Source organism: Ranitomeya variabilis, chromosome 2 (genome assembly GCF_051348905.1).
Source record: "Ranitomeya variabilis isolate aRanVar5 chromosome 2, aRanVar5.hap1, whole genome shotgun sequence".
NCBI lineage: Eukaryota > Metazoa > Chordata > Amphibia > Anura > Dendrobatidae > Ranitomeya > Ranitomeya variabilis.
The window spans coordinates 493063878-493083804 of NC_135233.1; the positions used below are offsets into that span (position 1 = coordinate 493063878).

The window sequence follows — 19927 nt, forward strand, 5'->3', positions numbered from 1 at the left end:
ATCTGGCCTAGGAAGAGGTTCTCGTGGTTCGTGATCCGCGCCCCTGCGGCGTTGCTGTACACTTTCAGACATGTTCGTTCAATAGCGTACTTGGCGGTTGCGGATAGGAGGGCCTGGCTGTGGCCGATTCGGACAGCCGGAGACACCTGCACTCTTTTCACATAGAGAGCTGCTTGCGAGATTTGCACCTTCAGCGGCTCGGCTTCTGCGAACATGAGGCAGAAAGCATCCTTATTTCTTGTTAACTTAACCTTAAGGTCAAGACCATTCAATATTAACTTTGGCTGATTAAATATATCCTCAAAAATGGGCCCCAAGAGGTCGATGGGCTTTGAGCGAGAAGCGGCATTGGCTCTTTTGATAAACCCTGCATTTGCGCCATCCAAGCTCCGGTCATTATGATGGCCCGCAGTGTCTTTATAGAACAAACTGGCTGTAAATTGTGATGACAGCGTCTGCGAGCTGTAATTTAAAAGAGTCTCTATGTACGCTCTATAGCTGTAGAGATTGTCCGATTGTGAGATAAGTCGATCTCCCAGAGTAATATCGACCTGGTTAAAAAGAGTGGCTAGAGGGTAATTTATGAGGGCCACACGGGCACCATCGGCGATAGCCGTATTATCATGCTTCACGATGCGACAGCTTATGTACAACAGCGTGTTGTTCAGATCATAATAATAATCGCCGCTCCCAGATATGAAAAATTCCAACGGTCCATTGTCTGACAGAGCCGCAACCGGTTGTACTTCTACAAATAGAGATTTCTCTATACTTGTTTGTGTCGGGGGACGTCAAAAATATCCAGTTCAGATTTTGCGCAATCTACAGAAGCGTCATGCAGGAAAGCCATGATAACTGATTAGAAGATGTCGTCCGCAGAGCGTCTTACTCGTTTCTGACGGGGGCGTCTCTTGGTGGTAGTTTTATTTATGAGCATCGGCGGTAAAGGGGGGCAAGCGCGCCTCTTTCTTTTTTGTGCTTTTTTAGCGACATAAATTACCCCAGATCCGTCTTGCTGTGGTTGTGTATTTATCCGTTTCATAAGAGCCGTTGAGGCGGTCGTGATGGCGTCCGTCGCGATGTATAGTAGCGGGCATAAACAGCGGGATCTCCATACACCCTTTGAGACACCATTTTATCGTGTCAATACTGTCGCGGTCTAAAATGTAATCGCACTATAGACTTGCCGTATCTGAATTTAACCGGCGTAGCCTGGTCCGACATGACTGTAATGTTTATGGAGTCAAAGTGTTGTTTGCACAGCGGTATGTAATCGGGACGCGTTTAGCGCATCGTGACTATCATTATCATCGCCGCTAACTTCTACGGTTCGTAACAGTTGAACGTAACTGTCGCCTACAAGCTGATGTTGAATTATATCAGTGTATACAAAAAGCGAATAAAAACCCGCCTTTGAATCGGGGTAAAAGCGGCAATTCCACGGCATTAAAGCAATGGGGGAGTCATCGATGGTCTGTAGGCCGAAAATAAATTTTAGCTTAGTACCCAGAGCAAACTGTATAGGGGCTGGGTCGGTGTAGAATCTGCTGAGCTTTGGGGTGCCAGTTAATACTAATTAACTACTGGATCTTTAAAAGGGGGTTTATTACAAACAAGGTATTTACAATGACATACATAAGGGAAGTCTAACTAAGGGACAAGGGTAAATTAAAGGGAAAAGGTCATGGGAGAAGGTAGAGGAAACTGGGATGTGGGAAGGAGAGGATGCATAACTGATCCTTACATATATATTAAACCAATACACATCCACACCCACATACAAGCCATGACTCCACCCTCGCTTCCGGTATCTTCTGTGGCAAATGTCCAATCGTCTTCTGGCAATGTGAACACTGTCATTGGCTGCAGTAATCATCACCTTCCTGCAGATGGCATCCTCGTACTTGGGAAGAAAGTTCTTGTGTAGGACAGTTCAACCCCCTTTGGGATGGCTCCAAGGTGTCTATTCAAAGAACAATGGTTTGTCACCCAAACGCCACAGGCATTGTGTATCAATATACATATCCATAGGCCGAAGACAGGATGTCTATCTCAGGACCACTGGCTTATAATGGAAACCCACAGGAGTTGTGTACATATGTAGATAATGATAGGTCTCAAACAGGATAGAGGCTATTCTATCAAGATTTCCACAGTGTATACCTGTGTCTTCCATTAGGCTTTAGGGCCAATATTCATTTCGTATGTAGATGCACCTCTGCCTTATCACTGAAACAAAGGACATCACACAAAAGAACTCAGGCCTGACGGCAAAAATACGTTTACAGTCTTGTAACTGGTTTATCTCATCAACAGAGTCCTGGACATATTCAGCACTCATAAATTCAATATATCTCAGTGATTTCTATGATACATGCATTGTCCATGTTGTCTCCAACATTCACCTCTTTGTAAATACCAAAGAGAGAGAAACACCAATGGAAGCACCGTCACAGTATTAAAAGCTGGTAAATTTTATTAAAGGTAAATATAATATATAGTTATATTTATAGTTCCTTTTTTTGTACTGATCCAGGCATACTGTGGTAAGGGGTGGAACCCCTACTAAGAACTAACATAGTAAAAAACATGGACTTACTTTTTAATGGGAATTCTATATATCTACCTTCTTGATTACTCTGAGTGTCTTTTGAGCATTTATATGTGGCTGCTATATGGGGCCTTGCACCTGTGGTCTCAGACTGTATGTTGTTCCCCAGAGGATGGTATCATATTAATATTTTTATATGAATATTTATTTATAATGTTTGTGTCAATTGACCTTTAATAAAATTTACCAGCTTTTAATACTGTGACGGTGCTTCCATTGGTGTTTCTCTCTCTTTGGTATTTGTATAATTTAGGGAAGCGTCACTTTAAGAGGCCGTATTTATTGGTTTGAGATTCACCTCTTTGTGTCTGAATGACACATAACTGTTAAAGGGCCACAAATCCATAATCCTCTTCACCACTGTAGTTGATTCCTCTTAGGGCAAGGAGTCTTGACACATTCACTTCACCATCTAGCAACATTCACTCCGAAAAAAAATTAACTTTGTTATAGCTTGATTTCTATTCCCACTAGGATTTTCCTATTTTGTTTCATTCTGGAATCAGTCTTTCCTACTGTGCCCTCTTCTGTCACAGTTCTCACATACTACAATTTCCTCTAACTCAATGGGAGTTTGTACATTTGTGTCACATGATGCAATTTTAACAGCGGTTTGTTCATTCACATTTAACATCTGAATCGTCTTATATAAGTAACAGGTAACATAGCACATGTATATTTTGTAGCAGGGACAAAATTAGATAAATAATGAGTAGTATAAAAATCAGATGGATTAAATAATTCAGAATGCCGTTTTCTGCATTTGAATGACAAAATATGACCTCCCACCAATAACCCTTAGCATTATTTTCCAATAGATAGGTAACCTCCTAATTCATTTTGATCATGATGTTTGCTAGTCATACTTTTAGACAATCCCCTTGTGCTTTGAATATATCTAATAAATTCAGAACATGAATAGTTTACAACAATATATCACATGCGACTCATGCTGCTTATGTAGACTCTGCTGCTGCACACGGTATCAATAGATAAGGGGTATCCAATGCCCGGTTAAAACATGGCCTTCCACGAGTTTTATATACAGGATAATCCATGTCAAGAAGATGTTCCATAAAAGTTGTTTATGAATCAAATTGCCATCAAATCATAGCTTATCCAGGATGCAAATTTATGCTCTATCATAGATCCTGGAAATAAAGAACAAGAGCAGTATCAGATTCTTAGCAGTTGTAATCTATATATATTGTTTCTTTTACAAGAATCAAAAAAGAAATAAATATATCAAACGTGGAAAAATAAATAAATTCCAAAAATAAAATTTTAATTACAAAAATTCTAACACCATTGCATTTATGGTATTGCATGGTAATTGTTACACTTATGCCCCTTTGATACCAAAACTTGGTATTAACCCCTTAAGCCCCGAGGGTGGTTTGCACGTTAATGACCAGGCCAATTTTTACAATTCTGACCACTGTCCCTTTATGAGGTTATAACTCTGGAACGCTTCAACGGATCTTGGCGATTCTGACATTGTTTTCTCGTGACATATTGTACTTCATGTTAGTGGTAAAATTTCTTCGATATAACTTGCGTTTATTTGTGAAAAAAACGAATATTTGGCGAAAATTTTGAAAATATCGCAATTTTCCAACTTTGAATTTTTATGCCCTTAAATCACAGACATATGTCACACAAAATACTTAATAAATAACATTTCCCACATGTCTACTTTACATCAGCACAATTTTGGAACCAAAATTTTTTTTTGTGACGGAGTTATAAGGGTTAAAAGTTGACCAGCAATTTCTCATTTTTACAACACCATTTTTTTTTAGGGACCACATCTCATTTGAAGTCATTTTGACGGGTCTATATGATAGAAAATACCCAAGTGTGACACCATTCTAAAAACTGCACCCCTCAAGGTACTCAAAACCACTTTCAAGAAGTTTATTAACCCTTCAGGTGTTTCACAGGAATTTTTGGAATGTTTAAATAAAAATGAACATTTAACTTTTTTTCACACAAAATTTATTTCAGCTCCAATTTGTTTTATTTTACCAAGGGTAACAGGAGAAAATAGACCCCAAAAGTTGTTGTACAATTTGTCCTGAGTACGCTGATACCCCATATGTGGGGGTAAACCACAGTTTGGGCGCATGGCAGAGCTTGGAAGCAAAGGAGCGCCATTTGACTTTTCAATGCAAAATTGACTGGAATTGAGATGGGACGCCATGTTGCATTTGGAGAGCCCCTGATGTGCCTAAACATTGAAACCCCTAACAAGTGACACCATTTTGGAAAGTAGACCCCCTAAGGAACTTATCTAGATGTGTGGTGAGCACTTTGACCCAACAAGTGCTTTACAGAAGTTTATAATGCAGAGCCGTAAAAATAAAAAATCATATTTTTTCACAAAAATGATCTTTTCACCCCCAATTTTTTATTTTCCCAAGGGTGAGAGAAGAAATTGGACCCCAAAAATTGTTGTGCAATTTGTCCTGAGTACGCTGATACCCCATATGTGGGTGTAAACCATTGTTTGGGCGCAGGGCAGAGCTTGGAAGCAAAGGAGCGCCATTTGACTTTTCAATGCAAAATTGACTGGAATTGAGATGGGACGCCATGTTGCATTTGGAGAGCCCCTGATGTGCCTAAACATTGAAACCCCTAACAAGTGACACCATTTTGGAAAGTAGACCCCCTAAGGAACTTATCTAGATGTGTGGTGAGCACTTTGACCCAACAAGTGCTTTACAGAAGTTTATAATGCAGAGCCGTAAAAATAAAAAATCATATTTTTTCACAAAAATGATCTTTTCACCCCCATTTTTTTATTTCCCCAAGGGTAAGAGAAGAAATTAGACCACAAAAGTTGTTGTGCAATTTGTCCTGAGTACGACGATACCCCATATGTGGGTGTAAACCATTGTTTGGGCGCATAGCAGAGCTCAGAAGGGAAGAAGCGCTATTTTACTTTTCAATGCAAAATTGACTGGAATTAAGATGGGATGCCATGTTGCGTTTGGAGAGCCCCTGATGTGCCTAAACATTAAACCCCCCCACAAGTGACACCATTTTGGAAAGTAGACCCCCTAAGGAACTTATCTAGATGTGTTTTGAGAGCTTTGAACCCCCAAGTGTTTCACTACAGTTTATAACGCAGAGCCGTGAAAATAATTTTTTTTTTTTTTTTTTTCACAAAAATGAAATTTAGCCCCCAGTTTTGTATTTTCACAAGGGTATCAGGATAAATTGGACCCTAAAAGTTGTTGTCCAATTTGTCCTGAGTACGCTGATACCCCCTATGTGGGGGGGAACCACTGTTTGGGCGCATGACAGAGCTCGGAAGGGAAGGAGCGCCATTTGGAATGCAGACTTAAATGGATTGGTCTGCAGGCGTCACGTTGCATTTGCAGAGCCCCTGATGTACCCAAACAGTACAAACCCCCCACAAGTGACCCCATATTGGAAACTAGACCCCCCAAGGAACTTATCTAGATGTGTTGTGAGAACTTTGAACCCCCAAGTGTTTCATTACAGTTTATAACGCAGAGCCGTGAAAATAAAAATTATTATTTTTTTCACAAAAATGATTTTTTAGCCCCCAGTTTTGTATTTTCACAAGGGTATCAGGATAAATTGGACCCTAAAAGTTGTTGTCCAATTTGTCCTGAGTACGCTGATACCCCCTATGTGGGGGGGGAACCACTGTTTGGGCGCATGACAGAGCTCGGAAGGGAAGGAGCGCCATTTGGAATGCAGACTTAAATGGATTGGTCTGCAGGCGTCACGTTGCATTTGCAGAGCCCCTGATGTACCCAAATAGTACAAACCCCCCACAAGTGACCCCATATTGGAAACTAGACCTCCCAAGGAACTTATCTAGATGTGTTGTGAGAACTTTGAACCCCCAAGTGTTTCACTACAGTTTACAACGCAGAGCTGTGAAAATAAAACATATTTTTTTTCCCACAAAAATGATTTTTAGCCCCCCAAATTTTTATTTTCCCAAGGATAACAAGAGAACTTGGACCCCAGAAGTTGTTGTTCAATTTGTCCCTAGTACGCTGATACCCCATATGTTGGGGTAAACCCCTTTTTGGACGCACGGGAGAGCTCGGAAGGGAAGGAGCACTGTTTTACTTTTTCAACGCAGAATTGGCTGGAATTGAGATTGGACGCCATGTCGCATTTGGAGAGCCCCTGATGTGCCTGAACAGTGGAAACTCCCCAATTCTACCTGAAACCCTACCCCTAACCTCACCCCTAACCGTTTACTGAACATTTTCTGACAGTCATAAGTGCCACGTATATAAGTGCCACGTATATAAGTGCCACGTATGTAAGTGCCACGTATGTAAGTGCCACGTATGTAAGTGCCACGTATATAAGTGCCACGTATATAAGTGCCACGTATATAAGTGCCACGTATATAAGTGCCACGTATATAAGTGCCACGTATTTAAGTGCCACGTATTTAAGTGCCACGTATTTAAGTGCCACGTATTTAAGTGCCACGTATTTAAGTGCCACGTATTTAAGTGCCACGTATTTAAGTGCCACGTATTTAAGTGCCACGATATTTCAGTGCCACGTATTTCAGTGCCACGTATTTCAGGCACTGAAAAATACGTGGCACTTAAATACGTGGCACTTAAATACGTGGCACTTAAATACGTGGCACTTAAATACGTGGCACTTAAATACGTGGCACTTAAATACGTGGCACTTAAATACGTGGCACTTAAATACGTGGCACTTAAATACGTGGCACTTAAATACGTGGCACTTATATACGTGGCCACTGAAATATCGTGGCACTTATATACGTATATACGTATATAAACGTATATTTCAGTGCCACGTATTTCAGTGCCACGTATTTCAGGTTAGGGGTAGGGTTAGGGTTTTTTGTTTTTTTCTTGTTTTCTTGTGTTTTTCTATAAAAACGCATGCGTTTTACCGCGTTTACATGCATTTTTTTCACACATGCGGTTTTTTTAAAAAACGCATGCAGATAAAAACGCAAGTGTGAAACCAGACTAAAAGACGCTTTTTATAGCAAAAAAGTTTTTGCGTCTCCACATTTTGAGACCTATAATTTTTCCACATTTTGGTCCACAGAGTCATGTGAGGTCTTGTTTTTTGCGGGACGAGTTGACGTTTTTATTGGTAACATTTTCGGACACGTGACCATTTTTTATCACTTTTTATTCCGATTTTTGTGAGGCAGAATAACCAAAAACCAGCTATTCATGAATTTCTTTTGGGAGAGGCGTTTATACCGTTCTGCGCTTGGTAAAATTGATAAAGCAGTTTTATTCGTCGGGTCAGTACGATTACAGCGATACCTCATTTATATCATTTTTTTATGTTTTGACGCTTTTATACGATAAAAACTATTTTATAGAAAAAATAATTATTTTGGCATCGCTTTATTCTGAGGACTATAATTTTTTTATTTTTTAGCTGATCATGCTGTATGGCGGCTCGTTATTTGTGGGACAAGATGACGCTTTCAGCGGTACCATGGTTATTTATATCTGTCTTTTTGATCGCGTGTTATTCCACTTTTTGTTCGGCGGTATGGTAATAAAGCGTTGTTTTTTGCCTCGTTTTTTTTTTTTTTTTCTTACGGTGTTTACTGAAGGGGTTAACTAGTGGGCCAGTTTTATAGGTTGGGTCGTTACGGACGCGGCGATACTAAATATGTGTACTTTTATTGTTTTTGTTTGTTTTTTTTAGATAAAGAAATGTATTTATGGGAATAATATTTTTTTTTTTTATTATTATTTATTTAGGAATTTTTTTTTTTTTTTTTTACACATGTGGAAATTTTTTTTTTTACTTTTTTACTTTGTCCCAGGGGGGGACATTACAGATCGCTGATCTCACAGTGTGCACAGCACTCTGTGAGATCTCCGATCTCACTTACAGCCGTGCAGGCTGCAGCTTTCATCTGCAGCCTGCTCCGACCCGGAAGTGCTCCCTGCAGGACCCGGATACAGCCCCTCGGCCATTTTGGATCCGGGGCCTGCAGGGAGAAGACGTTCGGTACGAGGTGAGTACATCACCTTGTACCGATCGTCTCAGGGAAGCCCGCAGGGAGCCCCCTCCCTGCGCGATGCTTCCCTGTACCGCCGGTACACCGCGATCATGTTTGATCGCGGTGTGCCGGGGGTTAATGTGCCGGGGGCGGTCCGTGACCGCTCCTGGCACATAGTGCCGGATGTCAGCTGCGATATGCAGCCGACACCCGGCCGCGATCGGCCGCGCTCCCCCCGTGAGCGCGGCCGATCGCGTATGACGTACTATACCGTCACCGGGAATTAAGGCCCACCCCACCTCGACGGTATAGTACGTCATACGGGATTAAGGGGTTAAACAAAAAGAAAGGGAGAGAAAAAAAAAATAGAATTTAAATGCGAGGTAAGAAAATTTTCAAAATAATGATTCTGGATGTAAAAAAAAAAAATTCTGAGCAGCAAGAATATTTAAAAGAATAAAAAAAATAATACTGTGATTCAATGCATTGCACAGGAAGACATAAAACAGACAAACATAAAACAATTAGGGCGACTCAACTTTATCTGTCTCATGATGACTAAAGATGACCAAAGCTGAATCTGCAGATTTCATATAGAAACCTCAGCTTTGCCCTAGTTAGCACTATCATGTAAATTAACCATCCAACTTCAGGTGCTGATTGAAGACTATTAGGGTACTGTCACACAGTGGCACTTTGGTCGCTACAACGGCACGATCCGTGACGTTCCAGCGATATAGTTACGATATCGCTGTGTCTGACACGCTACTGCGATCAGGGACCCCGCTGAGAATCGTACATCGTAGCAGATCGTTTGAAACTTTATTTCGTCGTCAAGTGTCCCGCTGTGGCGGCATGATCGCAGCGTGTAACAAAGGTGTGCACGATATTCCCAATGTCCCGTATGACTTCTACATCGCAACTACGTCATGAAATTATCGCTCCAGCGCCGTGCATTGCAAAGTGTGACCGCTGTCTACGACGCTGGAGTGATAATCAAGTGACGCTGCAACGTCACGGATCGTGCCGTCGGAGCGATCAAAGTGCCACTGTGTGACAGTACCCTTACCTGTGAAACAAGATAAAGAACATACATACACAACAAACAATCATGCATTAGGTAAATACAATACACACAATCACAATGGGATGACTACTTGTTTAATTGTTTGCAAACAATTTCTTAAACCTTTAACTTTGAGCTCATTGTCTAAACCGCGTGGATTTAAATTTGGCCTTATGAATGCATTCATATAGTTAATTATTACAGAGAAATAACCTGTTTCATCTATGGATACAGTGCTGTATATGATCTGTTGAACAAAACACACTGGTTAACCTCCTTGCTTTAATATCACACGATACATGGTCTCCAGTCTAAAAAGAAACACAAACATAGTTAGAACACAATTCAAACCATACACAAAACATTACTTTATCCTGTCCATTATCCATATGCTAATTGATTCACATCTAACATGGCAGCCAAACTCTCTATGTTTACCTAACCATATTGGCAAATGGTGCTGGGCAGCTTAGCAACAGCGGTAGGGCAATTTGTGACCAACTCCAAAATAACCAGAATGGTAGAGATACCCATGGATCGATCATAGGGATATTAGCACCTTCCTTTTGTTGTTTATTATATGACATCTCCTGACGTTTTTCTGTCTTACTTTTGTCATTTGGGTTGCATCAGGGCCAGCTTCTACATTACCTATCTCCTCACATGTCTCTATGAACTCTGTGTGATAGGAGATACTTTCCTCTTCAGCCTCAACACTATCAATTTCTTGGTGCAACGAATGACTTTTGCTTTCTGGGTACATGTTAGGTGTATTACAATACCGTTTAATGTGTCCTGGTTGACCACATTTATAACAATACCTAACATATCCTCGCCTCCTGGGTCTGTATACAGCAGATACATTTTCTGACGGTTCATATTGCTCTTTAGACTCATTACACCAGTCCCTAAGTATATTCACAAAGTTTTCATAGGAGCTAGTATTCCTTAGAGTCATTCTTGTGGTGTAATCTACATTACAATGATTTGCCATTGAACATTGGAAATGTCTCAGGATGATGCTAATTTCCTGACAGTTGTAAACAGTCCTATATAGGGACAGATAATTATTACAAAAGAGCAATGGATCATCATATGGCCTGAATCTGGTCATTGCTAGGGCATTTTCACCTCTAATGTCTCGTCCACCTATGATGCGTTGTAATTCCTTCCTTCTTATCTCTGCATCATTACAACTATCACCCATTTGTTCTGTTTTTAGTTGTGTTGCAATTGGCCCTGGAAGCCAAACTTGTAATAGAGACCAAGCATTTTTATTGTTCAGATTATACTGTTGGACAACATGTTCAAATCTATTGGACAGAATGACTGGAGAAATATGTGACTCAAATTTACCAAGAAGTTGACACAGATGAAGCTTCTTAGAAATAGTGAGCAATGGAGAATTATCAATGAGTGGAGATCTATATCCGGCATCCATTGTACCCTCATTAGAAAGAGTACATACATTGACTGTCTCAGTGCTGCATTTCTCTGATGTAAGAGACTGTATACATTGCTCTTTGTCATGCAATTGACAATTGGCTTTATCCAGTTGACTCTCCAGTGTTGCAATTAACTTCTCCATTTGACTATTTTTCAGTTCTAAAGAATAAACCTGAGCTGCATGTGAAGTGAGGCTCAGTCTACACACCTTCAATTGTTCCTCCAACTGTCTATTTCTCACAGCTAATTCATTTACATCTGATTGCAAATCATGTATTTTACTAGCTGTTTTATCAGAAATTCCAATAACAGAATCACTAATTTTGTCTATGTCCTCCTTGGCTTGTAGCCTTTGCATCAAATAATTTGCTTCTTTTAATTCAGCCAACTCTTTCATCTTCAGCAACACTGAAATTTCATTGCTTAACTTTTCCTTTTTCAAATTCTTGCTCAGCACTTTACTATTCAACTTATTATTAAAGATTTTACATTGGGCTATCAAGTCATTGTACTGGTCTTCCAAAGATTTATCGACACTGACATGATCAACAGCAGAGGCGTACTTCTTCACAAACTTTTCCACAAACTCCATTTTCAGCAACAAACTGCAAATACTTTACTTTACAAAATTACAAAGTGAAAACTAAAAACTAGACCTTACACTACAATCTTCCCAAAAGTCTAAACTCTTTGCTCCAATACTCCTACACTTAGCAAACACAGATCCAATTCTGATATAAATTACTGTCCTATCTACAAAAGATATTTCTCTTTTGCTAAATGCATCCAACAACAAACTGTCAATACAACACAATATACACAAGCACACAAAATAATCTTCAAGGAAATTCTTTACTCACCAATATTTTCTTTTAAATCAAGATCCAGACTCCTCGATTCTTTGGTTTCCACACTTTTTCCAAATGTGAAATAAAGCAGATTAATTTCTTGCGAATTCTCTGTGGAATTTAATCACAGTCCTATCTGGGGTGCCAAATGTAGAATCTGCTGAGCTTTGGGGTGCCAGTTAATACTAATTAACAAGAACTACTAGATCTTTAAAAGGGGGTTTATTACAAACAAGGTATTTACAATGACATACATAAGGGAAGTGTAACTAAGGGACAAGGGTAAATTAAAGGGAAAAGGTCATGGGAGAGGGTAGAGGAAACTGGGATGTGGGAAGGAGAGGATGCATAACTGATCCTTACATATATATTAAACCAATACACATCCACACCCACATACAAGCCATGACTCCACCCTCGCTTCCGGTATCTTCTGTGGCAAATGTCCAATCGTCTTCTGGCAATGTGAACACTGTCATTGGCTGCAGTAATCATCACCTTCCTGCAGATGGCATCCTCGTACTTGGGAAGAAAGTTCTTGTGTAGGACAGTTCAACCCCCTTTGGGATGGCTCCAAGATGTCTATTCAAAGAACAATGGTTTGTCACCCAAACGCCACAGGCATTGTGTATCAATATACATATCCATAGGCTGAAGACAGGATGTCTATCTCAGGACCACTGGCTTATAATGGAAACCCACAGGAGTTGTGTACATATGTAGATAATGATAGGTCTCAAACAGGATAGAGGCTATTCAATCACGATTTCCACAGTGTATACCTGTGTCTTCCATTAGGCTTTAGGGCCAATATTCATTTCGTATGTAGATGCACCTCTGCCTTATCACTGAAACAAAGGACATAACACAAAAGAACTCAGGCCTGACTGCAAAAATACGTTTACAGTCTTGTAACTGGTTTATATCATCAACAGAGTCCTGGACATATTCAGCACTCATAAATTCAATATATCTCAGTGATTTCTATGATACATGCATTGTCCATGTTGTCTCCAACAGTCGGGCAGGATCACCTCTCGGCGTAGCTCATCACACCGTATTCTGTAGGCAGGCGTGGATAAATTCAGCGCCTCTATTCGGGCATTGACCGCGCCAACCAGCTTATGAATGTTCGAGTAAAATCCTGATTTTATGTGATAATGTTCTATCGGATCGTTGTGTTTTGCAGCGTAGAAGTTCCCTTCAAAAGCCTCAAACGTGTTCCACGTATGGGGGTACTGTATTTCCGTTAATGCCACTTCATAAGCGTCTGAAAGATGAACGGCCCTCGCTAACTTGGTATTGTAATTCGATATGGTGTTGTCGGCGTAGATGTTAATTGAGGAATTGCTGGGTAATGTGACGAAAAACGAACCCCCTTCCATGGCTATATATCTGTCAACTCCGAAGCCGGGATCCAACTATTGAATTTTTCGGGGTACCCCAGCCATTTGACGAAGCAGTGACTCACACCCCCGACACATTTTTTTCTCAAAATCTTTTCTACTCTGTAGACATGATTCTCATCCATAGGTATTTTTTGCAGCTTTTCCTTATAAAATGACCCCTCTACAGCCTCGCCGGCTAAATCACTAATTTTATAAAGAGGTTTATGAAATTTATTGGAGACTGCGGTAATTAAAAAAATCTCGCTGTACATTTTCTCATAGCTCTTACAGAATGTTCCCTTATAGCGCGATATTCTGACATGGTCTCCAACCTTTAAAGACGGTTTAATCGGTTTATTAGTAATAGTAGAACTGTAAATATTGCGCCAGATTTGCATAGCGTTTTGCCTACTCACTTCAGCGGGACTACAGCGTATGGTAGAATGATAAGTATGATTGTAGCTATGCACCAAATCCGGTAAAATATCAATATACCTAAAGGTATTATGCTGTGTAAGATAGCGCCACATACGGGTTTTTAATGTGCGATTAAAGCGCTCTACCATAGATGCCTTCACATCATTATTGGTGAAAAAGTGATGAATATTATGCATATTACATAGTTGCTTGAGTTGTGAATTTATAAATTCTTTGCCGCGATCCGTCTGCAATTTCTTCGGTATGCACTTATCCTTTTGAAATATTAATTCATACGATCTGGCGACACTCGCGCCGGTCTTGTTTGACAAGGCCACGCACAATGCGTATCTCTATAGAGTATCAATCACCGTCAGGATGTATTTGACATTATCATTTTCCCTTGAATAGTCAATTAAACTTACAAGATCCGCTTGCCACTGCGCATCAATGTCCGAGACGTAAATTTTATTTGTCAAAAAGCGTTTTCTAACAGGTTTGTGTAGAGTGTAGGCATCTTGCTTATTCAACCACTCAGACACATCAGATTTCTTTATTCCGCGGTCTCTCGTCTCTCTAAATAATTTGTCAATTCCGCAGAATGATCCGGGCCCCTTAGCTGTAAAATATTGTTTTTTTAATGTGGCATCATACGATTTAGGGGTCATGATTGAATAAAATGATTGTGTCTCGATGATCAATAACCATCTGCTTCTTTCAGAAATTCAGCTGTATAAAATTTCCTGTTTTAATCCGGCTATATCATGCTTGAGTTAATACAAGCAATAATTGTCTGTATGGGTGTGTTCTGGGTGTTAACAGAAGACGTGTGGCAGGGCGTAACTGGGTGTGTTTCTGGGTGATAACAGAAGGGCTGGTTTCTGACACTCGGGATAAATACAGCTGTCTGAACCACTGCCCTACACCAGACAGCTACCAGAAGTCAGACTAGACTAACAGCAGAGCTATTCTAATTGTAAGTATATACAGAGTACAGCATTATTCTATTTTGTCTTATTATTCGCAAGTGGCTAATTATATTTAACTATGCATCTCTAAAACCATAATTAAGGATGTTATTTGTTTAATAAGTTAGTATTATACTGATAGTTAGCGGCATTATTTGTTTTAATAATTTAACCGCACATTTATTATGACATAATTTGTGTAATACAGTAGTTAATAGCTGTTAATACATCCTAACTAGCGTACTTACTCATTACCTATGTTTTGCATGACAGACATATTTATACAGTGGTGCAAATTTAGTTGCGCTGTATATTATAGTTTAAGACTTATCTGTATTACCTATGATTTGCTTAGTATAAACATATTTATACACTAGGCGCAATTTTATTTGTTGGGGTATATAAATGAGTTTGTCTGTGTTGTAAAATTAATATAGATAGCACAAAAATTTACACAGATAATTTATTTTAGATGGAATCCCAAAATTTTTTGGATTTTTCCAACCAAGTTGAGGATTCGGTATTAGGTATGTTTCAAGCTTTATATAAATGCATCTGTTAGTGTGCCATTCTAAGTAAGGGCTGTTTTGTATATTATTTTTATATTGTTTTATTCTTTCTTGTTTAAGATGAATTTATCAGGACCATGCCCACTGATTTTTTTAAACAGCTTCAGCATGCCTGCTCTGGAGTGTGATACAGCCGGAGCTGAGTATAGTAACACTAGTGACGCTGACGCGGCTTTGTGGGATTTGGCACAAGAAATCATAGGTGCGTTGTGTGTGTGTGTATATATATATATATTTATATATATATATATATATATATATATATATATATATATATCTCTTTTAAGTATTTAGACGTGAAAATATATATTAATTCTTTACAGATGTCGGCCTGAATATCTTTTAAGTATTTAGACGTGTAAATATATATTAATTCTTTACAGATATCGACCTGATTCCAGAACCAATTACCTCGGAACACAATCAGATGTCCGCTGAAGACCTGCTGTACCAGGCCCCCACACCGAGAAACAGCCCTGTTTCTAGAACTCCTAAAAAACCGCGAGGGCCAGCGAGCAAGAAAGGAAAAGGCAGCAATCGTATGAAAACGCGTTTTTGTACAACCGCTCTGAGTAAATCCACCACGCCTCTACTAAGTCCTATATCTTTATAGCTTGTAAACTGAAGCCTAGAAGAATTTTCACAAAAGAGAATATACACCTGCTAATGGAGAACCCCATAGAAGCTCCAGAAGCCGCCACGGCAATCATCCGCCCCACAATCGCTAGTCCGTAAGTGTATATTTTGATATACATGCACAGTCTCTGTACAATCAATAATACACGTGCTTCTCCAATGAGATCCTGGTACCACACATATCTGCCACATGTATAATCTCTCCCCCAGGTAAGCGCAGCGACATGCGGCGGTCTCGCACATATCTGACACATGTATAATCTTCAACCTATATAGAAAGAAACACCAGAGATAATAATTTTTATAAACTGAGGAAAAACACTATAGAAATGAACCCTTAAAAAATTTCCTTCAGACCAGATTAGATTAAATAAAATATATTTTTTATTAAAAATAAATTGCAATCACAAAAAACATCACCAAAACATATGGAAATTTTTATTATTATTAAAATTGTATAATCTACAACAGATATTTATTTATTAAGAATATAAAACATACAACTATAGATAATATGTATCTCCTCCAATCGAGGTTTACTTAGGGATAGATAAAAAAAATATACCGTATTTTCTGGTGTATAAGACGACTGGGCGTATAAGACGACCCCCAACTTTTCCATATAAAATATGGAATTTGGTATATGCCCGCTGTATAAGACTGGGGTCATCTTATACGCCCAGTCATCTTATACAGCGTGTGGTTCCCAGGGTCTGAAGGAGAGGAGACTCTCCTTCAGGCCCTGGGATCCATATTCATGTTAAAAATAAAGAATAAAAATAAAAAATATGTATATACTCACCCCACCGAGAAGCCTGGCTCTCACTGGTGTAAGCGTCTGCCTCCGTTCCTAAGAATTGCAGCATGAAGGACCCTCGATGACATCACGGTCAGGTGACCGGCCTGTGATTGGTCCGTGACCGCTCATGTGACCAGTCACCTGACCGTGACGTCATCGAAGGTCCTTCACGCTCTGCAATTCTTAGGAACGGAGGCAGACGCTTACACCGGTGAGAGCCAGGCTTCTCGGAGGGGTGAGTATATACATATTTTTTATTTTTATTCTTTATTTTTTACATGAATATGGATCCCAGGGCCTGAAGGAGAGTTTCCTCTCCTTCAGACCCTGGGAACATCCAGGATCGCTCCCTGCACACGCCGTACCCGGCGTATAAGACGACCCCCGACTTTTGGGACAATTTTTAGGGGTTAAAAAGTCGTCTTATACGCCGGAAAATACGGTATATAAAAATCCCGTATGTGCAAGACAGGGCAAGTCCAAACTGATCAGTATAATAAACATAAAAATATATATAATGCAGCAAATAATAATTTAATAATATAATATGTGATAAAAATCAGTCAAATAAATTTGTGAATAATATGTGTGTATATCCATATATACACACACACACCTATTGTGTGCAGCAAAATAAATCAATTCATAATAAAGTGCAATAAAAAATAAATTGCCCTGATGAAGCAGTGAGCGAAACGGCATTGGAGTGGTGTGTGCAGGGCAGTGGTACTCCTAACTGGTCAGTATTCATAATATATTTTGGCACATTTGTCAGCGCTTTTACTGGGTAATATATAATTATTTGTTTTTTGTTTTTGGCTCACAACTTTTGTGGACACACTGGTTGTTTTGTATGCAATTTATTTTTTATTGCACTATTGCACTTTATTATGAATTGATTTATTTTGCTGCACACAATAGGTGTGTGTGTGTATACAGGTCCTTCTCAAAAAATTAGCATATAGTGTTAAATTTCATTATTTACCATAATGTAATGATTACAATTAAACTTTCATATATTATAGATTCATTATCCACCAACTGCAATTTGTCAGGTCTTTTATTGTTTTAATACTGATGATTTTGGCATACAACTCCTGATAACCAAAAAACCTGTCTCAATAAATTAGCATATCAAGAAAAGGTTCTCTAAACGACCTATTACCCTAATCTTCTGAATCAACTAATTAACTCTAAACACATGCAAAAGATACCTGAGGCTTTTAAAAACTCCCTGCCTGGTTCATTACTCAAAACCCCCATCATGGGTAAGACTAGCGACCTGACAGATGTCAAGAAGGCCATCATTGACACCCTCAAGCAAGAGGGTAAGACCCAGAAAGAAATTTCTCAACAAATAGGCTGTTCCCAGAGTGCTGTATCAAGGCACCTCAATGGTAAGTCTGTTGGAAGGAAAAAATGTGGCAGAAAACGCTGTACAATGAGAAGAGGTGACCGGACCCTGAGGAAGATTGCTGAGGAAGCAGTGGACTGAGTCTGGTGTGGAAACATCCAGAGCCACCGTGCACAGGCGTGTGCAGGAAATGGGCTACAGGTGCCGCATTCCCCAGGTAAAGCCACTTTTGAACCATAAACAGCGGCAGAAGCGCCTGACCTGGGCTACAGAGAAGCAGCACTGGACTGTTGCTAAGTGGTCCCAAGTACTTTTTTCTGATGAAAGCAAATTTTGCATGTCATTCGGAAATCAAGGTGCCAGAGTCTGGAGGAAGACTGGGGAGAAGGAAATGCCAAAATGCCTGAAGTCCAGTGTCAAGTACCCACAGTCAGTGATGGTGTGGGGTGCCATGTCAGCTGCTGGTGTTGGTCCACTGTGTTTCATCAAGGGCAGGGTCAATGCAGCTAGCTATCAGGAGATTTTGGAGCACTTCATGCTTCCATCGGCTGAAATGCTTTATGGAGATGAAGATTTCATTTTTCAGCACGACCTGGCACCTGCTCACAGTGCCAAAACCACTGGTAAATGGTTTACTGTCCATGGTATTACTGTGCTCAATTGGCCTGCCAACTCTCCTGACCTGAACCCCATAGAGAATCTGTGGGATATTGTGAAGAGAAAGTTGAGAGACGCAAGACCCAACACTCTGGATGAGCTTAAGGCCGCTATTGAAGCATCCTGGGCCTCCATAACATCTCAGCAGTGTCACAGGCTGATTGCCTCCATGCCACGCCGCATTGAAGCAGTCATTTCTGCCAAAGGATTCCCGACCAAGTATTGAGTGCATAACTGAACATTATTATTTGTTGGTTTTTTGGTTTGTTATTAAAAAACACTTTTATTTGATTGAACGGGTGAAATATGCTAATTTATTGAGACAGGTTTTTTGGGTTATCAGGAGTTGTATGCCAAAATCATCAGTATTAAAACAATAAAAGACCTGACAAATTTCAGTTGGTGGATAATGAATCTATAATATCTGAAAGTTTAATTGTAATCATTACATTATGGTAAATAATGAAATTTAACACTATATGCTAATTTTTTGAGAAGGACCTGTATATGGATATACACACATATTATTCACAAATTTATTTGACTGATTTTTATCACATATTATATTATTAAATTATTATTTGCTGCATTATATATATTTTTATGTTTATTATACTGATCAGTTTGGACTTGCCCTGTCTTGCACATACGGGATTTTTATATATATTTTTTTTATCTATCCCTAAGTAAACCTCGATTGGAGGAGATACATATTATCTATAGTTGTATGTTTTATATTCTTAATAAATAAATATCTGTTGTAGATTATACAATTTTAATAATAATAAAAATTTCCATACGTTTTGGTGATGTTTTTTGTGATTGCAATTTATTTTTAATAAAAAATATATTTTATTTAATATAATCTGGTCTGAAGGAAATTTTTTAAGGGTTCACATGTATAATCTTTCCTGCAGCTAAAAGCAAAGTCATGAGAAAAACACCTCCAGCACCTCTACAGCCGCTACAGCTCTCCGAGAATGGCGCAGTACCAGTGTGGACGGCAATACAGTCGGCTAATGGAGTTGTTAGAACATCCCGCTATCACCGATCTGTGTGGTGCAGGGCGCAGGAAACCCTGTACCGGCGGACCAGCGTGAAATACTCCATTCAAGTGCTGGACAGCCATCGACCAGCTGTGTGAACGACCCA

General features: G+C 39.5%; 1 protein-coding gene and 1 long non-coding RNA gene across 2 annotated transcripts; one reads left to right on the forward strand and one right to left on the reverse strand.

Annotated features, from left to right (window-relative positions):
- Positions 1-9911: 9911 nt before the first annotated feature.
- LOC143803864 (posterior protein-like) lies at positions 9912-11731 on the reverse strand. Its single transcript, XM_077281627.1, has 2 exons — positions 10304-11731; positions 9912-10004 (listed from the first exon to the last, which is right to left on the reverse strand). Exons 1-2 carry the CDS (start codon positions 11729-11731, stop codon positions 9912-9914), a joined length of 1521 nt encoding a protein of 506 aa, XP_077137742.1.
- Positions 11732-14752: 3021 nt separating this feature from the next.
- LOC143809656 (uncharacterized) lies at positions 14753-15412 on the forward strand. Its single transcript, XR_013222367.1, has 3 exons — positions 14753-14768; positions 15233-15287; positions 15390-15412. It is a non-coding gene; the product is annotated as an uncharacterized LOC143809656 (long non-coding RNA).
- Positions 15413-19927: the final 4515 nt, after the last annotated feature.